At 33.4% G+C, this 26,884-nt stretch overlaps 2 protein-coding genes across 2 annotated transcripts in view; one reads left to right on the top strand and one right to left on the bottom strand.

The window, feature by feature from the left end:
* Window positions 1-26,884, bottom strand: part of LOC119635130 (phosphofurin acidic cluster sorting protein 2) — a 78,015-nt gene that overhangs the window by 29,080 nt on the left and 22,051 nt on the right. The window lies entirely within an intron of this gene.
* LOC119635136 (S-phase kinase-associated protein 1-like) lies at window positions 17,302-19,265 on the top strand. Its single transcript, XM_038029735.1, has one exon. The coding sequence runs from the start codon at window positions 17,623-17,625 to the stop codon at window positions 18,100-18,102; it is 480 nt and encodes a 159-aa protein (XP_037885663.1). The 5' UTR covers window positions 17,302-17,622; the 3' UTR covers window positions 18,103-19,265.

Here is a 26,884-nt window from a genome sequence, read left to right as displayed (position 1 = left end):
CAGACAGACAGAGGAAGCAATCCAAATAATGTAAAGGCAAAAGAAATAGAAAAGAAAAAAAGAAAAAAAAATACGACAAAATGTGATGAAGAGAAAACCAATTGCAATTTATTCCTGGAGCAATCAACCGACAATAAATAACAGCAACACAAAAGTTCTATTTGACTTCCATCATATGGCATAATTACGTATATACAGGGAATACCTAATTAAGCCGAATTTTAGTGTAACCTAACAATTCTTGGGGATAGATAAATTGAACGGAACGGAAGCTATTGCTGTTTGAACTTTAAGTGATGCGATTGCCCGGATTCTGAATGCTTACCAAGGTTGGGTCGTTCTGAGAATTTTTGAAATTTGGTTGAAGCGATATAACGTCGTTTCAATCAATAAGTTTGACAGTTTTTATGGCACAGACTTTATTTTCGTCTTCCCTTTAAAAGTTCCCAAGGGGCAAACACGCGTCTTTATTATGTTTTTAGAAGCAATAATAAAAATCTCAACAATTTTGTTAATCTTCATAATCTTCTTTTATGAATTTTATGACACCGTCGAGAGTCTCTTTGTGTGTTAATCGGTCCATAACTTGCATAACTTACTATTTATAGCTCTCTAATAGAACAACTTCAAGTTCGATATAAATTGTCTTTCTTGCTTACTTTTCATTGCAAATCGTACAATGATACAAAGAAAATTTCCCTTAGCGCAAGATAAACATAAATTAGATAAATAATTTCCAAATTTATTTCTATGATTTGCCGTCAAATCCCATGAAAATTTGTAAAAAGTCGGGAAAGTTGAAGTCGCAACCTGAAAATGCGATCAAGACCTCATTGTGTCAGCCCCCATTGATTTAAATTTATTTGTTTGCGACTAAAACATAAATTAAACTCATGAAGGGCAAGCATGGATCCGTTCAACGGGAGTGTTCAGACCACTTCACTTACACCTTTTGCGGATGGAGCATCAAACAGACCCAGCGAGTTGGTATCGTAAGCTTACTGAATCCAATCGTCCCTATACTCAGGGGAGGAAATTAAAAAAAAAAAAAATTGTGGCAACATTAGCTCTGCGCTTCAGGTGGCAAAGCAAGATCTATAGCTATTCCGAGGTTCAGGGTTTGCTATAGAAGAAGAATTTTGGAAGTGAGGAGAACCCATTATAGAGGCACCAAGGCAAGTATCCGAAGTAATTTGCTTTTGCTAGGCTGAAATTTAATCTGGATCTGTAATGTTATTGAGGAAAGCAATAGTTGTGATTGGCTGCCTGGCATTGTTGGGACGATACTTCTCTTTAGATATTTATATAAGATCGATGGGGTAGGTACAAGCTGAACGAGAGTAGGATGAAATCAAAGATTTCTTAAGAGCGATGAATTCAGTACACAAATAATTAGATTTGCCCATGAAGGTTTCAAATTCTTTCCTCCCCAAGATTCACCCGCTTAGAGTAAAAGAAAAAAAGAACAAATTCATTTATTAGCGACTTCCAATCTAGTAATGTAGCTCTCCTACAGCGGACATTTTATCCCTTTACTTGAAAGCAAATCCCTAATGGTTTTCACTGGCGAAAGCACTGTTCATGCATGTACAATACCTATGTCTATTCCATTGTGCGAAAACATCCAGTATCGGTTTCATCAAAATTAATTACCGGTGGAAGGCAACAAAAACAAAATTCGTGATGATAAACAACATTTGGTTTTGCTATTCTATCCTTCTTATCGCCTGTAGGTAGGTAAGGGCTTTTTGAAAAACGACCATTACTGTGAATTGAGTTAGGAAAAACAACCCTACCTGTTCATTGCTAACTAAGTACTTGCGTTAACGGTAACATTTTAATTACATAAATTCTTTATCACGACACTGTTGTTACGATATCTCTAAATATGACCAACAACCATGTGCCAACTAACTAGCATGAGTCATTTGACAGAATTTAATTTCGTTTTCGCTAAGAATAGAAAAACAAATTCTATTCGCTTTCGAACGAATTTTATTTACCCATCACAAGTATGTTCACATTTCTCAATCAAGAAAATGATTTTCAATTGACATAATTAAATTATAATAATAAATTCGCCATTCAATTGTAAAGAAAAAAAAATTATTATAATCCTTTGCCTGCCTTGTACGCTAACTGCCCACTAATAATTTCAATTAATAAATTTCCACCCTAGGTCGAGCTAGGAGTTAGCGTAAGAAATACATAGGATTAAATAATTACATCTTCGCATATACGTCATACGCATATATATATTCATAAGCAAATTGTGAAAGCAAATAATCTACTCTTCAGATGTCTGTCTCTATAGAAAAGTCTTAAGAGGTAATTTTGGAATTTTATTAGATCTCATTGGGCGCATATGGGAAGGCGTTGCAATATGCACTGGATAATTTCATCCTTTTGGATTTAACTAAAGCCGATAATTAAACGGATTCGTAAACATGGAGTCAGAATATGGCAAAGCGTTCGACAAATATAATCGCACTACAGCGATGGCTTCTGCCAAAGTGCTATTCAGTGTATTCGAAAAAGTAACAAATTAAACACATACCTCTGCGCTTTATATCAGTGAGAACGAAAAAGAGTTTCAATGGTCATTGGCAGGTACGAAGCACTCCTTTCTTTCTTAATTTTTTTTTTTTTGTTTTTTTAAAGCTCTAAAGCCTTATTAAAAGTCAAATTTAATCTAATTCTTAACGACTGCACGCAACTCTAGGCAATGTTTAATGTTTAATATAAATGAGTTCGTAATGTGTGTGCTTTTCTTTTTTTTTTTTTTTATTTTGTTGTTGTTTTTAGTCGTCACTTTGTCGTAAGCTTATGTGCTTTACGAGGAAACCTTATAAAAATATTTAAATGCAGATAAATACAAAATTTAAATATTAATGTATACATACAAGCGTGTGTACATATATATGTACGCAATATGTACATTTGTAAATAAAGCAAAATGTCAAAAGAAATTAATGCGATTTTAATATAACGCCAGCCAAAGGGCTAAATGTCTGTCGCCGAAGTTTTTTTTTTTTGAATTTGAATAATAAAACGAAAAGCATATATCAGAGACATCGTATAAAATTATAGGATAATATTAGATATATATATATATATATATATGCAAATATACATATACATATATAGGTGTGACGTAAAGCGATTTATGTAAAAAAAAATTCATTTTTAAAAACCACCACGACCGGTTTAAGTTTTATTGTAAAAAAAAATTCATTTTTAAAGCCACCACGACCGGTTTAAGTTTTATACCTTACATCATCACTTTTAGTACAAAGGTGTATTAAATTTAAGCGAATGTATGCAACATTCAAAATGAGTTCGAGAGAAATTCAATTTTTTGCTGTATCGATCGATCAATCTAAGCTATTGGCTGTTCGCTTATTCCGTCTTAGTCTTTGTGTCCAAACTAGATGTCGTACATTTTTGCGCAAATTTTTAAGGAAATACGATCTACATGTTTTGGATAAAGTTTCATCAAGGCTATTTAAAATAGTTCGGATCGGATCAACAACTTCGACAATGTCCCATATAATGTCTTTGTATTAGTGTAGGGTAGGGCATTTATTTTATTTAAAAAAAAAAAAAAAAAAATTATATAAAATAAATTTTCCCTAGACTTGCTTAAGAAAGATTTACGTTCCCAACTGAATTTATAATCGTTGGTTATGTTGTAAGGAATTCATTTTTAAATTAATGATTTCATTGCGTTGCCCCTGAGTTTGCTGATGAAATTTTCCTCACTGGATTTATATTATATGCAATTTTGCTTTTTTTTCTCTCCTCTTAGCTATGTTCATTTACTAGCATTAATTGCAAGGAAACAACGTTAAGCATAGCTGTTTTGTTCAAAACTATAATTTTATGGTACGATATATGGTAAGAACTTTTGCTTTCTTTGCAATTCATTGGTCCTCCACTTTTTGCTCATTAGTATTCACAAACAATTTTTTTTTTTTTTTTTTTTTTACTTTACAATCACTTTCGTAGTAGAAGTAATTTTATAATTTATTCTTGTTTTTTTTCTTTTTTCTTTTTTCTTGCATTTCCCTCCAATCTTTACGCTTTCGCGTTTAAAATAATGCTTTCAATTAAACTGTAATTACGTGTGAATGAATGAATTCCTAAAAATTGGTTTTTTTTTTTTTTTTTTATCCAAAGCGATTCACATCGGCTAATATTCTCATACATTAGAAATATGCACGCAATTGTTGAAAAGTAATTTATTGCAAAAATGTGATAAGTGATGAAAGACTAATTGTTAATTAAAACTTATTCACACGTAAGATTGAACTAAATAATTGCAATAGTGTGTGCGAAAAGCTTGACCGACCGGTTAAATTTACAAGACATTTGTTGATCGATATGCGTCAAATATAATGAGAATCTATCAAAATGATAGGTCGATCAGATCGATTAGATGTTTGCAAAAATTTTGATCAACAACTTCTACAGGTAAAAATGGTAAAGAAATGAGAAATGCCAGTGTATATTATAACGGTTGCATTCGATGCTTTTGATCTTCCTTTCCATTCCGTGCGGGCGCACGCTAAACATGGAGCGATCAAAATTCTTAATCTTCCAATTTCATTACTTGAAGAAATCTACTGCCGAAGCCCATCAAACACGGTCAGAGGGTTATGGTGATGCTGCTCCATCATATGTCAATTGTCGGTTTTGCTTTCAACGCAAACAGGAATTGCCTGAAGACTCATTTTTTGGCCACTTGGCTGCAAGAGTTGTCCAGGACACAGTGTTGCAGCTCGAATGAGAAGTTCTGCCACACCCAGGATACTCACCAGACATGCCGCCTGGAGATTACTACTTGTTCAGATCGGTGCAGCGTGGTTTCACTGGCACAACTTCGCAAAGTTGAAGAAGTGCGAATATGAGTTGGTGAGCGGATTGCTGCCAAACCATTATAAGTTCTTTTGACATGATTTCGTCATGTTGCCAAAAATATTGCAAAATGTTGTAGAAAATGATGGATAGACATTGTATCAATTTTCCACAATAAATGCAATTTTTAAATGAAAAAATGATCAACACTTTTGCAAACACCTAACAATTTAAACGATTTTTTTTTTTTTTTTTTTTTGGTTAATAGTTTGCTTATAATGCACTTTTAAGGAACAAAGCAAAAACACATCCGGTTTGAAATCTACACAGACGTTCGTATCGCGACATTGTCGGGCTTACGAGATCAGCTGAAGGAACTATTCGTCATGCGACCCCTGTATACTTAACAGGAAACATCAATTTCCTTCAATCTCTCTAGAGAACCCTGATTGCACGACCTTTATAGTCAACGCAATAGTCGCGCATTATGTGTGAAAGTTAAAAATTCTGTCAGCTTGATTTTCTTTTATATCCTCTAGAGAACTTCATCTATTTATTTATTCTTATCACTTCTTGCATGAAAGCATTCCTAGGAATGTTTTCCAAAAGTGTCTATCCGGCAAATGTGCCATAACTCTTTTGGAAATCGGATAGATATACTTTTACCCGACAGTTGACGAACGATCAGCTTTCTCATGTTCCCAGTACATTTTCAGTTAGTCAGTCAGTCAGTCAGTCAATCTGTCTGTCTGTCTGTCTTTATGTCTGTGAGACAGTCAGTCAGTCAGTCAGTCAGTCAGTAAATTAGTCAGTCACTCAGTCAGTTAGCCAGTTAATCCGTTTGTCTGTCTTGCCCTATGTCCTCCAGTCAGTCCGTCAGTCAGTCAGTTACTCAGTCAGTCCCGTCAGTCAGGCATTCAGTCAGCCCAATGTCTAATCTTAATTGAACAGTCGTCCAGTAACATTTGTTAAGCTTGAGGACTTTAGAGAAATATCGGTCACTTGTCTATCCGGAAATTGTGCCATAAGTCTTTTGAAAATCCGATAGATTTACTTTTATGTATAGCTCTCTTGGTTATGTACACTTTTATTGTGCACACATAAGTTATTCCTTTAGCAGACAACATTTCGTAAAGCGACATAAACTGTGAAGTTGCTCTCAATAGATACTCACTGATTGGACAAACGGACGCACCCACAGCTGTAATATGGAAAATTTACAAAATCAAATTTTTACAAAATCGCTCCATAATGCAAATGGCGAAAAATAAAATTTGGCGCAAATATTTCTTCAAACACAAGCAGTCTTCGATTGTCGCTTAAGGAGAAACAATGTTTTTCTTTTTCATTCATTCATTTAAGTGTTGATTATTAGTAAAAGGCGAGCTGCGCTTGCTTAAGTAAATTCATTTATTTTTGTATTTTTTTTCCCATGTTTTCATTGCTATTTAAAATTTTTAATTAAATGCTCATCGACGAGGAGGAGACAGACGTTTTTGTAAACACGCAAAACGATAATAAAACATGTAATTTTTCTCTCGAGAAACTGTTTGGAATTTTAATTTCCAAGTGAAACATGAAATATGTATTGACACACAAAGCTCATGGCTTATCATCATAAGTGTTTTTAGAATTTTTATTTCGTGCTAATGTTAATGACAATTCATGTATCATGATGTATGCGCGAATATATTTAGCGGCCAAAATTTGTAATATTCTGATCACACACAGACACACACACGCGCGCGTATGTGTACACAATTTGCAATATTATAATGCAGTTCGTTGAACCTTTTTCTATTTATATATAGTAAGTAAAATTTCGATAAACTTGATAGCATTTGCACTATGCATCGAACTTTGAAAAAGCAAAACTGAAATGAATTTATTTGGAATAATTCAAATTTGGCAATGATTCTCTCTACGCTTTTTTTTTCATACATAAACGTTCCACACTTTACTTCTTTATGATAATGCCAATGTATTATTATTCTCGATTTCTTTGACTTGTCCATGTTGTCTGTGTTGAAGCCTACCATTTAATAGATGGAAATCTGGACGTTCGTCGTTAGTATCAATTTATTGTCGTTATTATCATATCGATTAGGGAGAAATTCAAGGTCTTGTGAAAAGAAGTCCCGTACAACGACAACACTTTATAATGACTTGAGAGTAATAGGAACCAAGTACTGTACGCAAAACTCTCGATGGTGAAACGATTTAAATCTCTGCATCTTTTGCAAGAACTACACTTGGATGGATAAGATCACCTACACGTGACTACCACTATAAGTGCCTGAACTCTCCATACCAAGGCAAATAACGATTTCCATCATAAAATCCTGCTTAATGACTAGCTGTGTGCTTTTAATTTGATTCAAGGACTTTTGATGGAGCAAGCAATGAATATAAAATCTTTAACATATTAAATCAATATTGACCAATAATTACTCTCCAGCTAAGTAACTCCGCATCGCAATAACAGAAATAACAAACTGCTTTGCTAGATGGCTAGACGATATTGAGAATGCATCAGAAAAATCCGATGTGTTTGAGCAACAATCGCGTAGTAACATTCCTTACATCGTGTTAAAAAATTTAAAAAAAAAACCGTTGTTTCTTGATAAAAATCGTTGTCTTGTAAAATGGTATTAACTTCTTTGGCATTGCATTTATGTTCGAGATTTTATTTCTATATGTAAATTTAATCCCGCGACTACCAGCATTATTCTGAGCAAAATCACCCCACAATTCATTGTTGGGTGGCTTGTGGGCCGTAACAACAATCAAAACAATCCTAACAACAATGCAGGTTGTTTACCTTTATGTCTTTTAGCGACCGATTCCAACACTATAATATACCTCCTAAAGTTGGTATATGGGGGGAGCGAGGACAATTTCATTTTTAATAGCCTTCGTCCTTGGGTCAAAGCACGTCACAGGGTGCCAAATTTCATCAAAATATCCCAAATATTGCGACCTGTATCTTGAACACAATTTACATGGACAGACATCAGCCGGACAGACGGACAGGCTGGCAGTATCGTTTTCTGACTCGATCAGTATAAGAAGAGGTGTGTCTACCTTAAGCACTTAAGCACTTGTTACATACGTCCCCACTAACTTAACACATCCTGTCCTAGAAATGGTATAGGATATAAAAATTAGGATAATTTTCAAATATTGGTGTTCGCGTAATAGAATTCTAAGCTTACTGAACACATGGCAAACAAAAGTAGAACAATTTCCGCTATGACCCCACTTTTCTACAAACATAATTGGGTGTAAAGGTACTTGGTCAAGTTAAAATAATTATGTCAAGAGGAAATCATATTCCATCTGTAATGAGAAAACCGTACGCGTTTGCGTGAATTTGCATGAAAACCAGGAAATCAATTTTGTAAAACACCCTTTCTTACCGGAAGGCATTTGATATGACAATTATGTTTATTAAATGTAACCTACACCGTGCATACATATAGTATATGTATATGTGTTGCTGCTCACCTCCTACATTGGCTTTTATGACAATAATGTGTCAACATTTGCTTACTTAATAAAATGTACATTTTCTAATGCAATACAACAACAATGAATAAGTACTTTGATGTTGTTCAGAATAACTAATGATATTATTGTATTAATAATATATTATTAATTATGAGATCACACATTCGTGTTAAGTTATCGTACCCACCTATAAGGAGCCTTAAGTCTGTAAATTTTACTTGTAAGATGCTAATGTTTTATTTAAACCTAAAATTATTAAATATATATATATATAGACATATATATATATATATGCATAGTCTATATATATATATAGTCTTCAATAAAAATGATTTTACCTTGTAGCACAACCTTCTAGCACGTAATACCTATCCAAGATGGAAGAAAGCAGTAAATACTTAAGATCTATGACACGCACAGTTTGTATCAAACTCTTTTTTAGATAACGCGTAGGGAACGCGTAAGAATCATTTTCAGTTCATTGATAAATAAATCAATGGTAAATTTATTATATATATACTTGACTTAATGTTGGCGTTGGAATTATAAAGTAATTGTGTGCAGTTTAGTTTCTCATTAGCCTGCTTGGTGCTTGAACCACCACCATCATGTCAGCTAAGAGTTGATAGCTTTATAAAAATTGCAATCAGTCATTCAATTCTATTCTACGCGTTTGCCTTGCAAGAATGAAAGTAGTGTAACGCCTATATTTTAACTATATTCTAACAATAGTAAATCAGGCGCCCACAGGCATGCGAATGTGTGATAATTGTTAAAACATGTTTGCTTATGAAAAAAAAAAGTGCTCTGAGAAAAACTTTTTGTTTTCACCGTGTCCGGAGGCTTGTATTTCTTCTAATGAAATACCTACACCTACAACATACATTAATACCACCTATACATATATATGTAATGTCCATTAATTTCTATGAGAAGTAACTCTTTTTTTTTTTTTTTTTTTTTTTCTGCACAAGCCACTTTTATTATAATGGTATCTGCAGACAATCAATCTATATACATATGTATATATATATATATATAATCATTTGTTAGTTGGCAATTGTACACTGGCCAATTAGTCGGTAAATAAATAGTGAAATATATATAGAGTGTGTTTCCCACACTTGCACAGACATAGATGTGTTTATGCAAATACTAAAAACACTTATATGTTCCCATATGCAAAACTTTACATTATGCATATACAACATGTATGTTGCTTGTTATATTATAGTTCAACTGCTTGCATTGAATGATTTCAACTTTTTTTCCCATCAGCCTTAATTTGTTTGTTGTAATTCGAATTGTATTTATTAAAAACGCATGCATATGTTTTCATTCTTGACGATTATCGTTCCGTTTATTATTTGAATAGAGAGGTCATTGCATTATCGATCGCCGCTCGATGTAGTTCATGTCTGCAAATTACTTCAACCATAGTCCAAAGGCGTGCACCTTTTATAATCAATAATTAGAAGCGACGATTTAATATTCTGTTCATTATATCATCATGTACCTCGTTGCATGCGATAAGGGCATGTGAACTTTGTGCGGAGGTAAGGCAAATTCATCTTTTATTGAATCAATCCATTCACAATATCTGCCCATGATAAATCTAAGCCTGTCTGTCTGTCCGTCCAATTATTTTCCATGACAGATTCATCTTTTATTGAATCAATCCATTCACAATATCTGCCAATGATGAATCTAAGCCTCTGTGTCTGTCCGTCAAATTATTTGCCATGTATTTTAGAAATGTTTCAATAAAATTGAATAGATTGCCATGTTTTGGGCCAAAAGCAGAAGCTATATATGCGTTTTGCATCGCTTCAATTTTACGACCAATCAGTGTCAAGCTCGGCATCCGTCAGTTTGTGTAATAATATCTATGGCAAACATTATCTTCCCTAAGTAGACAGACCCATTGGAAATTCTTGCATTCAATAAAATCAAATCGTTCATGAATGAACAACCCTATGTAGTACTACACAAATTAAGGGCACCTTCTTTCTCTGGGTCAGTTTGCTCACTATTCAAGACACACGATTAAAATTTGCCACAAAAATGGAACAATTAGCAACGCCCATCCACTGTTATCGAGAATGGAAATTTAATTTTCTCCCCTTTTCTTCAGTCTTTGTTCAAATAAAGAATTTGATCGACTACTTTATGCCCACACCGCCTTTAAAGCACAAAGGTAAACAACTTTTCTCTATATTTTATCGGACTAACTACATTAGTCGACGAGTAAAACATATAACGATTTATGTTGCATTTGTAGGGGTGTCCTTGCTTCCGATTTGACTCATTTTCAATACCAATCCAATGGTCTTGTCCAAATTTGGCGCCAATCAAGAGACTATGTACAACAGACAAGAAGACAGACTGATGGCCAGGCAGACGAATATGTTTAAATCGATTCAGATTTTGACAAACTAACTAAGACTGTACAAAGGAACTCTGAAACTTCCTTCTCTCTCCTGGCAACCCCTCGATTAATCAGAGCCAGCTATTTTTATATCGAACACAATTTTGTCGTACGTCGCAGAGTATGAAAAGTTGTCTATCAGCTTGTCTGTTGCAAGACAAACGCTTTCGTCCAAATGAAATGCTTTATCGCAAACAGAAAACAGCGACTACGTCCATACAAGGATTTCCCACACAGCTAGTGGCAAAGAATCGATAATTATCGATATCTTTTTCTTCGACCACCTAAAATAGTTCCTTAGAACTTTTGAATTTTTGATTTAATTTTTTTGGATTTGCTTTAATAATCTAATGGACAGTTTCTTCTACGCCTGTCGACTTGAACCATAAATAAATTCTCTATTTAAGCTATGTTAGCTATTTATGCTACGTATAAAAGTAAATTTAAATTTTCCTTAATGTAACCAGCACATTATGCACATTATTCATACCACTCGTCATTCCATTTCAAATTCAATATTTTTTTTTTTGATTTTATTATAGCTCTTTTCCTTTCGTAAATCCAATCGCTTCGTTATCGATACAGTAGTAATAGGGGAAAAGAAAAAAGAAAAAAGCATAGATACATTTTGATTACCTTATATGAATTTCGTTTACTGTATCTCTGTAACCGCAAGATTCGCTGAAACAGAATAATCCATAGAAGTGTATGCAATTCGCTATCCTTGAGACGAAAGAGTATAACAAACAATACACCACCTAATTGCGTATTCGTAGCCACATGAAAAATTCATACATAAAGTGAATACAATTGTTGAACATAGGTATTCATTATTGTTAATACAACAATATATATATATATATATATACATATATATGAGAATATAAACACTATATGAGAACAGTAAAGCCTTACGTAATGTATGTTTCTTTCAATATGTAGAACAAAACTGTAACATATTCTTTAAGTATTACAACAAATACAACGATGTATAGTTGTTTGCAAAAATTGTTTAACATTTAGTTTCATTTACTTATTAGCGAATGGGTTTTTTGAAAAATTTTATTGAAAAACAAAAAAGTTCAACGATTGTATAAAGAGAATAAATTACACTCAGTTTTAAGTTCGCATGAGTGGCGGGCCGACTAGCTAAGAATCGCGGCTATCAGGTCTGTAGTTCGCAGATTCAAATCGCAAGTGCGGTAAAGTTCTCTTTGGTATGAGCGCTCAGTTGGCAAAGCCGACTAACCGCGAGTGCTTCTCTATCTCTTTCTCTCTCCTCACTTCTTTTCGAGCGTTACCGAAGAGAACGCGAATAGGAGGAACCCCCTGTGAGTGATTGGTCATATAAATGAAAAAAAAAAGAAGTGGAGTTTAAGTTTACATCATTTTATATTCAATTCGCTTTTACTAACTGCGGACTGTCAGTTTTTCAGTATATTTATCCCATTGTTAAAACAAAAAAAATTAATATTTGGATCTGTCGCTTGAATGCTTCACTTTCGATTGCAGATGAAAATGAGGAAAAAGTCCACACCATCGAACTTATCATAAAATGGACGGCCAAAGGCGTTAGAATCATAACAGCGAAATTACCCTTGAAAACCTAGTTTAACGTCTCTGTTTTTGGGCCATGTAACCAACTACTTGATGAGGCAGAATAGTATTTTTTATGCTTTTATTTCGTGAAAGTTTAATTTATCTGTATAAAAGCGCCGTTCATTTTGAAAATGACCCAAGTCCATATTTTAAAATATTTTGATTTTTACCTTAACTTTTCATTTTGAAGTAATCATCTGTATGTAATGTACGCAGTATATGTAGTTAGAGAGAGAACAAGAGAGAGATAGACAGCGAGAGAGAAAAAAGATAGACTTAGGTCACTTTCAAGATAAGCGGCTTATACATTTATATATAAACACACATACATAAATTAATATATTCTTCTTATATTTTGCAATGCAAAAAAGTTTCAAAATTATTTAAAATTATTTTTATATTTTATATGCAAGTTTGTAATTTTATTTATATCGACTTTTCATTGTTCACTACTAAGTACTAAGGTGCACTAAAAACAAAGGTAGCTTCAAGTGTGATCATTGACGAAATCACTCTGTCACTGCAAATGTTGCATAAATTAATGACGTACCTGTAGAAATGAGAGTTCTCTTGCGTCAAAACTTAACGTACTTTCTGAATAGATTAGATTTACTACTGACGCATTTCTTTTTCAAACAACATAGTCAAGCATAGACAAAGTCTTAACACAAATTACATATATATTCTTAATCAGCATGAATTTTCAAAGATACTGAAATATAAATGGGACGATTTCATAATCGTTCTTAAAAAGGACAATCTCATAAGTTCTCTTCAAATTCGGTGTTGTTTCTTACAGCCACAAAGTTTCGTTCACAAGTATGCTAAGGAGCGGAGAGGTGTAAAATTTAGATTTGCTCGTTTAATTATCGTCTACTTAACACATTACTCTTCGATATATTATATTAAGTACTAAGTGCCTCTTCGTCCAACCTCATCTAAGTAAACAGATCCCCAGATAAGTCATTGTACATTTAGGTGAACACTACTGGCACTTTTGCTTATATCCACAATTATAGCATAGAGAATAGTACTTTCATCACATTCCCTAGTGGTTATTAACCAAAAAGAAAATTTTTACTAAATACAGTTTGTCAATGAATTTGTCAAATTTACAAAATTACATACTCGGTTACGTTTAAACAAACGCTGACGAGTAACTTGATTACCTTTCCGCGTCTATTATAACTCTGGGTTTTCACTTGTAGTTCGTTTTTCATAACATACGTCCCGCAGTCAAAAACATAGCTTTTCCTAAACTCTTCATATGTCGGTCATATCCTAGAATTGCTGACTTAAGAAAGGTTTCATTGTATGTCGCTCTGTGTAAACTTTTTCAGATACCCACTACTCACTCCCCTTCTCTTTTTCATTTTATTTTTTTATTATTCTAAAGTCTACGAGTTTTTTACAATTTATTGCAAACGAAGTGAATGAACTGTTGGAACACATTAACGATTAATTTTATAATTAAGTCATTTACTGTTGAATGTTGTGAATGTTGTAAGAAATATTAGAAATGTATATGTACATTGGCGACAGATGAACAATAAAATCAGAGTATTTAAAATGAAAATTAATAAAAAGTTATCTTGAATATCTAAAGTCAACTCAAAAATTTTGGTTAACATTTTTCTTTATCAGTCATTCGGAGGATGTGGGTATAATGGTTGTCAAGAAGGTTTATAAAAAAAAAAAGGAGTGCACAACTAAGGAGGAGAGAAAAGGTCAGTAAAAACAGAAGAGGAAGAGTTTATTATGTTCATAATGAAGTTATTTTTTTTTGTCTATTATGCTTCTCAAGTTGTATTTCCCTTTGTGTAACCTAGAGAAGAGAACCTATAAGAAAATTAATTAATTACATATACACCTATATATAACTACGATAGTAAATGTAAGCCGCTAAAATAAAATATATCGTCCCGTTTGTCTGTTCGCCATTACACATAAACTGGTTGATTGAACTAAAAGAGAAACATGAAGCTCTGCATAGCACATCCTCAGGTAACATCACCCGAATGAAATTTAAAAACAAGACTAGGAAATAAGAGAAATTGTCTTCAATTTTGCATCGGTTATAAGCCAAGCTCACCCCACCAAGAAGCAAAACATTTAAACTTGCAACTCATTATGAACAACTTTTGCAAGAGTACTTTCTACGATCAAAAGTCGATCTTACCAATCCGTTGACGCGTTCAATGTTACTTTACAATTTTTATATTCTGCACCACACGTGATGCAGGATGCGTTATATCTATTCAGAATAATTTTCTAAATCGACTCAAGTGTGTCCGTCCATGCAAATTTGTACTCGATGCCAAAAATAAAATGTTGTGTAGGATATTTAATAGTCGGCTTAGTCCGAACTATAATGTCTTCACTTGTTCAATATCGTTGCGAGCAGGAAATGGATATCAAAAGTTTGATCAGATACGAGCATAATTTTAAAACATATTATAGTTGATTCATTGTTATTCGCCCTACCAAAATGCGAAGGGACAGAAGAAGAAGAAATAAGTAGAAGAAGTAAGAAATTTACGTTCGAATTGTTCTTGCGTTGATAAATGATACATTACAGTCCGATATCGGAATACTTGCTATTGTTGTTGTTGTTGTTCATAAGTACTAACTGCACTATGATTAAATATCTCGGAATCAGTCAACTTGGTGTAGCGTATATAAAAGATTAAGACTTTGTACCTAATTGATGCGTAGTACACTAAATTTTGAGCTCAACTTCAAGCAGATAATGACTGTCTTTAGCAGAGATATAGAAGAAGTAAAGGGAACGTGTCTGACCTTATTAAGATCAACTTTGTCGAATCTAGTGCTAAGAAGTGTAGATGGGCAATGATCGATCAAAGATGTTATATCAATGGAAAATAACAAAACTCCTTTTCATTCCTAAAGCGTTTTTCAAGGCGTTATCTTTGAGCAGATTGTAGGCGTCAACTGTCAGGTCAAATAAATGAATTGTAATTCATTTTCATTTTAGCAAATCGATCACAACAATTTCGCTACCAAAGTAATATTTATTCACGATAAGTGTAGAAAACGAATTTTCTTTCAAGTTTGAATTCAACATAAGCATGCACGTCTGTACATGCTTGCTTAAATAGAAGCAAAGTTTACCACCAATGGCTAGAGGTAAAGGAATAAATTGAATATTTTTGCAAAGAAAATAATTTAAATTTAAAAGTATTTTGAAAACCAATGTTTCTCCGCACAAACAAGCAACAGCTACCTCGTTGTTTGAGTGATCATATTATGCTAAAAAAAAAAAACCCTGACATTGCAAGTAAACGAATAATAAATTTATACAATTTTTTTTTTTTTTTTTTTGAAAACTTAACAATGAAGAAAAATTTTGTAAAGATTTATATTCTTAAAAGGAATTGCAAACTTCTATTAGCAACCAACATCGCTACCTAACACAACACACATTTAAGTACGTGCGCACATTTCAGGTATACGTATAGTTTACGTAAATTTTGTATTCATTTGTCGATTTAAAGAACTTACGTCAATTTATTTTTCACATTTCGATTTACATTTTCATTTGCAATATGTTACTATTACTGCGCTGTACTGGTTTTTATTTTGTTCTTCTTCTTGTTTTTCTTTTTTGCCATGTTATGCAGCACAATGCCATTGTTTTTTATACGAAATCCTTTTTTACATTAAATTACTACTAGACTACTACTACTACTACTACTAGTAGTGTGTGCTTGTGGCGTAAGTTGTATCGGGTGTGGTTGGTTCTTTGAAATCTATAGTTTTCCATTTGAGTATGTATATGCGTACTACAACTAAATGGGAATTAATGGGGTGGATTTAAACAGAAGAACAAAAAAAACAAAAAAAAGCAAAAAAGAGAAGGAGAAGAAGAAGAAATAATAAGGTTGTACAACTCTTGTTGTAAAAACTTATTGTGCCATTTGAAAATATTGATTAAATAAACGTTTTGTGCATAACCGTACGGAATATGAATGTGTTCAAAGGTACTCTAAAATTTGTAAAGATGACGAGTCAAGCATATATATATATATATATATATATGTGTGTGTGTGTGTGTATTAGATATAGGTAGAACTAAATTCTTTCCATATAGTCGAAATTGTTTCATGAAACATATTTGTTGCCGTTCAATTTTTCCGAAACTTTGCATAGAGTTTTTTTTTTTTTTTTTGGATATTAGAGCTTGAACGTTAACGATTTCAGTTTGTTTACAAATAAGCTATCGTTCAGTGTAGAACGAACTGCCAGTATGCTGAATTTCACGTACCTGGGCGTGAATATTCGCCTTGGCAACAGAGATGGCTGATTATCTTGAGTCAACTCGTGGTTTAATTTCGCTTAAGATTGTCGAACGGCCAAGCAACTTCACTTATAGTCGCACCAAACGTTATCAATATATCTCAAAAATTGCGACTTGTGGGCAGACATCAGATGCACGGACGGAGAAACAAGCCCAAGATAGATTCGGAAAGTATTTCTAAATCGTTAAGTGCAATAAAAAGTTGAATTTCTTTGAAGTCCTTCTACTTATTCCTTCTATTTATTCACTGCCTATATATTTTGTAAATAAATTTACAAGGTATAGCTGCCCGATAGTCTAGATCACATACGCGTCTATGTTGAAAACTCTACCGCATTTGAGATTTGAACTCACGACCGTTTGCCTACTTGGCTACTCATGCGAATAAACAAAGTTAATATGTCTTGAATATATCCGAGGCATTGTGTAATGACATAATTCAAAAAAAAAAAAAAAGTCTTCTTCATAGTTCTGGGGAAAAAAAATTTTTTTCATAGCATATAAATATTTTCGTTACCTTCCCTGGATAGTGTCATAAAATCATAAAATAAAGTTATCAACAAGATAAGATGTTAACGGAAAGGTTAAGAAAAATTTCCAGAAAATCCAACATGCAGGAGAGGTAACAAATATTCTCCGGAAAATCCCACGATTACGAGGATTAGCAAAAATATCAAAGCGAAATATGGTATGCGTAGCTTCTTTCAAAATATTGATATGCAAAGATTCTTCCTAACCCAAGTTAGTTGAGTTGTGATAGTCGTGTTAAGAAGTCGAAGGGAAGGACGTACAAGTGTTTTTAAAATTCGACAAAAAAGAAATTTTTCCTTAAGATTATTAATAAAAGGATCAAAATTGCAAGAAATTGTTCAACTTTTAAACAGAGTATAAAATAAATCGTGAGTGAACAATGCCTAACATTAAATTGCGATCGTCTGACAACGAAATTTTCGATATTGATGTGCAAATTGCAAAATGTTCGGGCACTATTAAAACTATGCTGGAAGATTGTGGCATGGAAGATAATAATAATGCTGTTGTACCTTTGCCAAATGTAAATTCGGTCACGTTACGTAAAATATTAGATTGGGCTGAATATCATCAAGACGATCCTCAGCCTACTGAAGAAGACGAGGAAAAATCGAAAAAAACTGATCACATTTTACCCTGGGATGCTGACTTTCTCAAAATGGATCAGGGCGCTTTATTCGAATTGATTTTGGTTGCAAACTATCTGGATATAAAGCCTTTATTGGATATTGCTTGTAAAACAATAGCAAATATGATAAAAGGCAAAACACCAGCCGACATACGTCAAACTTTTAATATTAAAAATGATTTCACAGCCGCCGAAAAGAGGGACATTTTAGAGGCGAAACGAATGGTGTAAACGAATTGAAGTAAAACCTCCCTTTGTTTATGCCGAATAAAGCATTTTCTTTTTCATGCTTTAGATGCTATTACTTTACAGCTATTAAGACTTACTTATATACAAGCACTTGCAATAAAAATAAAGTAAATGTAGAGAATGTTTGTTGTTTTTTTTTTTTGATTACACGGTTGCGGAGTGGTGTAGTGAACGTTTATGGCAGTTGCTTGGCGCAGCGCGCTAATGAAAACTTTATTAGTTTCCCTTTCCTAACTGAAATTCGTGCATGAGCAACTGCAATCAGTTAGTTCGTTTCGTATTTATATTCTTTAGCTCCATTTATTTATTATTTATTTTTTTTACTTAGCTCGATGATGAAAAGAAGAGTAAAAAGAGATAGGAATGTGATGGTCGCAGCCTGGTGAGTGTGTGACCAATAAATAAGTATTAATTTTTCACCCAACTCTATCTAAGCATTCAGTATAGGTACGAATAAAAAAAAAAAAAAAAACTTTACCGCACTTGAGATTTGAACCCGCGAACACTGATTCGGTACCTTATCTGTTCGGCTACTTATAGCATTGATTGAAAGTACCTAAGTGCAGACAAGCAGAAGGATGTATATTCCGAATTTCATATTGATCGGGTAAATATATATATATTTTACTATAGATCCATTATTTTTTCATTATTATAAACTTTATAATAAACTTAATAGACTTGCATTTTTGTTACCATGAACGAAAAATTCGACAAATTATGCGGAAGCATTTAAGATATGGTATTGAATTTTGTTCTTTCAACCTATTTTGATATGTTGATGATCTAGGTAGGTTACAGTAGTATTCAATTTATTCAACTCATTGCTCATACTATTGATGAGATTAGAAGTTCCCGTTCATCGGAGTTCATTTCATCATTAACCTTAAATGTTACAAATTTCGATTTGAATTCCAGAAACTATTAGAAGGACGTTGGACTGTTGATTGTTCCGCTCTCAACGAAGACTAACTTGACGTGAATATATGTTTTTACCTTAATTAATTCCTGCAATTATTGATTGTTGCACTATTAGCAAAGCTTTCTTTTTCTTTCTACAAATTGTTTCTAGAACTTTTAGGTGAATGGCTTTTTATCAATGCGTTCACTTAAATATGCTTACAAAAGAAAGTTATACTCTTTTCAACTGTGTAGTACAAGGCACACCGAAAAAGACAACAATATCCATATATATATATATATATATATATATATATATATTTCTTTTTTTTGCTTTCAAATTGAGCTCTTAAAGAAAATTGCGTTTCCTGTGATTAAATCTTTGAAACTTGTTGGGTTGCCTAGACGATGCTTGCACGACGCTCACCAATTAATTGAGCATTTGTAACTTTTACAGACAATTTACAATTAACAACAAAGATATATATATATGTACGCACGAAAAGAACAAATGGTTAACCTGTAATCATGGCGATGCAAACAATTTTCATTATCTCTTGTTTTCTATCACCCTTGTTCAATAACGAATGACAATGAGTTTTACATTTTCAAAAAAAATAAAAATAAAAAATAAGAAATAAGTAAGAAAATTATATTCGGTCGTAACCGAATCTTCTATACCCATCACGTTGATGATAAAACAAAACAAAAAACTTGGTACTTCATAATATTGGGCGGGCCTAGAATAAAAGCGCATGCATTGCCCTTTACGAGTAACAACAAAAAAAAAAAACATGAAAACCATGAGGTGCTCAATATTCGTCTTAGGTGGACCTCTTGGCATTATAGGCGTGTTGTATCATATGCAAATGCTTTTGCGTATTTGTAGGAGATATTTTAGATTTTTGCGAATGGCAGAAGGTCTGCACACTTGCGCTGGTAAACAAATGGACAGATGAACGGACGAACAGGCTTAGGTGCATTCTGTATTTGAAACTGGCCAAGAATTTGAAACTTTCTTCTTTGTGTTAGTTGTTATAAAAGTTGAAAGAAAAAGGAAAATATGGCAAACTATAGAATGAAGTAGGCATGGCCGATTACAGCTAGTAAAGCATCACCAATAGAATATGCGTTCAAATTTTTGTACATCTATCTGCTATAGTTAACAAGCACAGTGAGCGCAAAACCAATTCTTTATTATTTTTGAAAAACAGAGAGGTGTTCTCGCTTTACGTGGTACTGTGCGTGTGTCCTTCGCCCAATTTGGCCCATTTTCATGAAAGAACTTGCAATGTTTCTGGTGAAATGGACTTTTGTGGCCAGAATGAATGTTTGCAACAGACATTACACAAACGAACAGACGAACATGCTTAAATCAATTCAGAATTTGATGTTGATCAAGCTATACAAACTTTATGGGGTCTCTGAACCTTCGTTCCGGGCGTTACAAACGTTTTGAAGAAACGAATACCTCGCATCCTTCGCTGATGGGTGTATTAGAGGAAAAAAATGAAACGAATAGAAAAACTATGCAAATCTGTGGGCAAATCGTACACACTCACCAGTCCAAGCATAGGTATATAACCAATCAAGTCTTTTTGAAACTGAATTCTGAAGATTTTGTAGCTCTGCAGCATTTCTTAAGGCGTGGCGGCGATTGTGTGGGCCCTTACCTACATACCTACTAACTATTATCTAATCTTTGTAACATTCCAAAGGTATTCCTTACTGGAAACATGCACTTGCAACATATTTGTTCATATATGTAATGTTTCCCTGATTTTTCTGTGCTATGTGCAATATTTTTATAAGGTTGGTTAAGAATATTTTTATTTTTTTTTTTTATTTATAAATTTTACTACACAACAACTTAACAACTTCTTGGAATATTATTATTAGCCCATTGCCTTTCTTTCCATTAGAACTGGAAAAAATTGTCGAACGTAAGCCTTTCGTTAGGCTATTTATTAACTCGACCCCTCTTCGCGATGATCACAATTACATATACATTTAATTCGTATTTTTTTATGATCTCGGCGATGAAACTAATCTATCATACATCCGTTCTTCTCTATTAAGTATAAAAAAAAAAAAAAAAAAGTGAACTATAAAAATAAAACATAAAAGTTAACCCATATTCATCCATCGAATGGCAGATGTTGAATAAATAGGAAATGATATAGAAAAAAAAGCGCATTATTTTAAATGTTTGTAATTTTAAAATCGTGAGATTTGTAAATGTTAAAAAATGAGTGTTGAGTTTTTTTTTTGCTACATCCAGCAATAGTACATTATGCTGCTATATATATATATATATATATTGAAAAATTTATTTTCCAATTAATTAAATAGATAGATAGATAGACAACAGACAGACAGACAGACATATGCTGCATTCACAAAGAAAAGTCATCGCAAGACAGGCGTGCAGCATTCGCTATACCATTTGTTCACAAATCAATCGCTTATTTATTTTTATTTTGATATTTCTCTTTATTTGTAGTATGTATGTGTGTGTGTGTGTGTGTATGTCATGTATACAATAAAGAAGAAGCCAGCGTTTGGCGAAACGGGGTATTTCACTTTCATTGCCACAAACTGTAACCTATGTGAGAGCGATGCATATTATTGATGCCAATTATATTGCATTTAAACTGAAATTTAGCACAAATTTAAGCAATAAATGCCAAACACAAATCGGAAATTTCGCTTTTTTTTTTTTTGTTTTTTTTGCTATTTCTATCCGAGCATATATAATGTTTTCATCTTCAATCACGTCAATTTTCATTGAAATTAACCGCGATGGGAAATATTACATTTTCATCTGTTTTCTTTTCTAAATTTTTTTTTTTTAATTTTTTTTTTTTTTTTTTTTTTATTTTTGTATTGACAAAAGCGTTGATATATATATATGTACATAGATAAATCGTCAAAAAAAAAAAAAAAAAAAAAACTATTTCAATAAATTTAAAACTTAAATATCTCTATTAAAATACTTAAGGAAAAGTTATTGCTGTCTTTTTATTGCTGTCGCTATTAAATGAATGGCATGCTGCGATTTATTAAACAGAAAGAAGAAAACGTGTATTGATTCGGTGGGAAATTTACCATCTATCGTTAAAGCGGGGACAATGGTATGAATACAGTTCTGCAAATGTTTACAATATTGATTTAATTATAGAAAGTTGTTGTTGTATGATTGAAGACAAAGATGCTAGTCTGCGTTTTTCCGTTAAGTTGGAGAAAACGCCATTGAAAAGCTTATCTTTAAGTTTCAATCATGGCCAAGTACACTGTTAAATAATCCGTCTTCGGATGAGCTCAAGAGATCTTTTAGAATCCTCTTTCAATACATATGTACGCGAATATGTGGCACATTTTCAGTTTAACTGCAGGATCTGTGCCGGGAATAAATGATTGACTCACCCCATCTAATATCGTTTACATCGATTTAGTAGACCGAGTTACTATTACTTAGGGATTTTTCGTGGATTACAATCTGATCCAAGTCCGATCCCTACCATTTCGAATAGCTCATCATTGTACTGTGTTTAGCTAAATATCTCGGCTTCTTTTTAAGCCCTTGTAAATACACGTCTGCACAAATTTATTATATCTTTTGCCACACGCGGGCAGTGCAGAAGAGAGCTGATCTACCTTTATTTCGACAAACAAGCCGCCTTAAGGTCCTTACAAATGATAACCTCTAGGTTTGTGTTGGAGTGCTTTCTAACTTTGACTAACATTGAAGCATAATGACGTGCAACGAATATGAATGCCTGGCCATTCGGATGTTGAGGGCAATAAAAGCGCGGACTGCCTTGTTAAAAGGAGACCTCGGGGGAACATGATAGGTTCTAAGCCTTTCTTCGACATACCAAGAATCTGGCTGGATAGCTAGGATAGCTATTGAAAGCAATCCATGGAACAACGTTCAGGCAAAAATATTCATAAAATCTTCCGGTATGGCCCATAAACTCATGGAATTAAGAAGAAGCGACCTACGTTTTAAAGGCTTCTACACGGGCTATAACTTCCTCAGGTGGCACCTGAAAAATATGGATATGTCCAATAACAATTCATGCGGATTCCGCCAACTTCCCATCACACTTTCCATGCGAACCTGAGGCCATCTGCAGCAACCGAAATCGTGCATTTTGCGTAGTGTAGAGTTCACAAATGAGAAGAGGTTGCAAAAACTGATTAAACTCTGTGGCACTAGAGGTAAGCTCTTATATAAACACTAAGGAAAAAGGTTGCAATCATGTGATACTCGCAACAACATCTCAAACGGATCGAATTTTTGCTACTATTGTCAACTACCCAAACATTTGGATGAAATTTCGAAAAAATAGTAAAATGCTGAATGAAGAAATCTAGAGAGTTTGTGCAGATATGTTGATGCATGAAAAGAAATGTAAACTTTAGAGTCCACGCTCAAGCACTTAAGATGTTCTGCAAATTTCTAAAATTTGTTCAATTCCCATAACTTGTTCGGACGTCTGTCCGTCCATTCAGAGGAAAGCACAGTTGCCCTAAAGGGTAATAAACAAAAAAAAAAGAAAAAAAAAATTTGTCAAATAATCCCAACAATATATCATTGGCTATCATGTTGTTTACAAAATAGTTGTGATGAATTTGCTGACAACCTAGTAAATCTTTCTTATTTTTCTATATTATAAATGAGTATACAAAGAGAGAACCGGGAAAATTCACACCTTTCAACCTAACAACAAAACTCTTTATATATGCATCATGTATGTGCCCACTTGCAAGCAGTTAGATTCATATCAAGTGAATGTATGTCGAAAAGATTTATAATGTTTTTGTTCTTTGTTTTCTTCTTTTGTTTCTTTTCCTGTTTGCGTCAAACTCTTACTCTGTAGTAGTAGTCGTTTTTATTATATTGTTGGCCTGTCACTAACTTCTTAACTCATTATTATGTAGGAAAAAAAAAAAAAACAAAAACAGAAAGGAAAAAAAAGAATATACATATATATATATATATATATATGTGTGTGTATTTTTTATATATATGTGCATTTATTTACTTCCTCTTATGTAGGAAATTTAAATCCTCTATATGTCAAAAAGTTTTTTTTTTAATTTCAACTTTTTTTATTTTAATTTTTTGAAAAATTTCTCATTTACTCGCGACCCAATCATCATTCTTCTCTTGTGTATTGCAACTTTTGCGCTTTAAATGGATTTGCTTTTACTTTTCTTTTTTGTTCTTTTTCTTTTTTTTTTTTTTGCTTCCTTTTTAGATTCATTTAATTTAAATTTTAACACAATTCTTGCATTGAATGAATGGACACAAAAAATTATAAACAAAACCCCAACATGTAACAATTACTAAATAGTATATAAATATACCACACACCACCACCTACCGATACTAACTGTGCTGTATATATAGCTTACCAAGCTTACAGAGTATATTTAGATCATTACGAGCAGAAAAGTGCACATAAAAATGACAATTCAGACGCAAATTGCTCTTTGGAGAAAAGCATAAATAAAAGAAAAGAAAAGAAAGCAAGCAAGACGCCAAGAGATAACTACCACTTGAAATTGTTAAAGTATATACGACGAACGAGCACAATGACCACAAATTTCATGCTGATTTAATAGGAATCAGTAACCAAATCCGTAAGGTACGTGCTTTTTTACTTATTATCGTTATGGAAATGTTTGTTAAAAACAAAAAAAAAAAAAAAAGTAGTCAACAATACATATATACATATATATACGTATATATATATATATATTTGCATTGCTTTCTTTTTAGCTTCTTTTTGTTTTTGGTCTGGTTTTTTTGGGAGAATAACCGTAAAAGCTGACAACATAAACTGTTATAAAACACGAACTACATAAAGCTTACAATCGTTGTTATGGCTTATCGTTAATCTAAAAACAAACCCAAAAATGTTTAATTGGCTAAAGTCGGCTATTGAACGCCTTACGTAAGAAAAATCCTTCATCTACACACAACTCACTATCCCACAAACTCATAAATTATGCTTTTTATAAATCTTTACATATACATACATACATATCATATGTATGCAATCTTTACATATACATATTTTTTTTTTTATATATATGTATTTTTTCTACGACCCTATTCGATAGCGGTCAGAAAGAAGATGAGGAAAGCGTACAAAAATATGGAGGTGAGGAGGTGTGTGCTTAATCGATAAGTGTTATGCCTTGACCGACTGAGCTCTTGCTATAGCTACTAACGAAGAAAACTCTACCGTATTTGAGATTAGAGCCCGCGAGCACTGATTCGATAGTCACGGTTCTTACTGCAAAGTATGCCAAAGGCTTTGCAAAACAAACTGGGAGCCACGGGGGTCAGGAAGCTCGCCTCACAAAGCCACGTATGCCTGCGGGTATATGATGGACTTTGTCCTTAAGTCGTAATAAATAAATTAATTATACTATTAATGCAAAAAGGAATTGACGGACGGCCTTCCCTTTGGCCGATTGATAGAAGATGTCTGGTAAATTAATTAATACATGCAAAAATGGAAAAGGGATATGACGAATAAGTTTTCCCCTTTTACCTATTTTTACTTTTGAACACATGTCACGGATGCCTGCGGGTAATGGTGGTAATTGATCAACAGCACAGTGGAAGCCTTATGGCGGAAGCAGTCAGTTGATCAATTTGTGAGTCCTGACTTCTTGGGTGCGGCCCTTCGGGGAGTACTCGTGGTGGTTGTGGTTGGCGAGTTCCTAGCTAAAATGGAACAATTGAGTGCAGCTAGGCCTCGCCATTGACCAGAGTGGGGTTTATTGTTCCATACACAATAAACTGTTCTGGACTCTGGTGCTGTTTAGGCCCCTACTCTGTGGGGATTGTCTAACTCGCCAGGGGGCGTAGTACACTTAAAAGTGGCTTGGGCCACCGTGGGGTTAAGTCTTTCAGGCAGGAACCCACGTTAAACCCTTGCCACAAATTTTCTGCACTCGGCTTCTTATGCTTATATTATATATGTGTAAGGAGAGAGTTCCGATAAATAGACCCAAGTAATTCAGAATTCATTTGCTTTTTTTTCACTCTTCGGAAAACTTGTTTTAGCAAAGAGTATTTTTATTGGGAACGGTTCATAAAAATCAGTCAATCGGATCCAAATGTTTGTAAAATACGGCAGATTAGTCCATTTTTCTGTTTTGAGAAATGGTTTTCATATAATGAACGCGAATAAAGAAATTTATAGCCGCGAATATAGGCATTTTTTCAACATTTCTTTTAATCCGTGAATAGTGAAAACGCGAATGAAGAAAGCGCGAATAAGCAGCTTTTACTATACTAAATTTCGTCAACATATCCGCAAAGGTGCAACGTGTAGGAAGAATAGACAAAACGGACAGGTAAGTTCAAGACAATTCAGAGAGTGATCCTATGCCCATTGATACAATATAAGGCAAGCCTAACTCCAACTCTTCCAAGCGTTGCATACATCCAAACAAGTTTAATATGTTTTTCTTATAAGTAGTGTAATGTACAATGAATGAAAGGAAATCCTTCAAATGTTTTATTAAAACATGTTTTAACCCTCTAACTGCGTAAATAAATGAAATCGGCCAAGATCGCGTAAAGCCAATTGAAATAAAACTTAGATTTAAAAGCGATAGGCAAAGTCTTTCCATCGACTTAAGTGATCGCTTATTAAATGGCCAAAAATAAAATAAAAAGAAAATTGCGGCCGCAGCATCATATTAAACCGACAAAATATTTAATTTTTCGCAGATATCGAAAATGAAGCTTGCTGCTTGCCCAGAAGAGGAACTTATATTTCCAACAAAAAAATCCTCTCTAGCTATAGACGGCATATGAATTAAAAGATTTAAT

Source organism: Glossina fuscipes, unplaced genomic scaffold (genome assembly GCF_014805625.2).
Source record: "Glossina fuscipes isolate IAEA_lab_2018 unplaced genomic scaffold, Yale_Gfus_2 3, whole genome shotgun sequence".
Classification (NCBI taxonomy): Eukaryota; Metazoa; Arthropoda; class Insecta; order Diptera; family Glossinidae; genus Glossina; species Glossina fuscipes.
The sequence above is the reverse complement of the archived record's forward strand: the minus strand, read 5'-3'. Positions and strand labels throughout refer to the sequence as shown.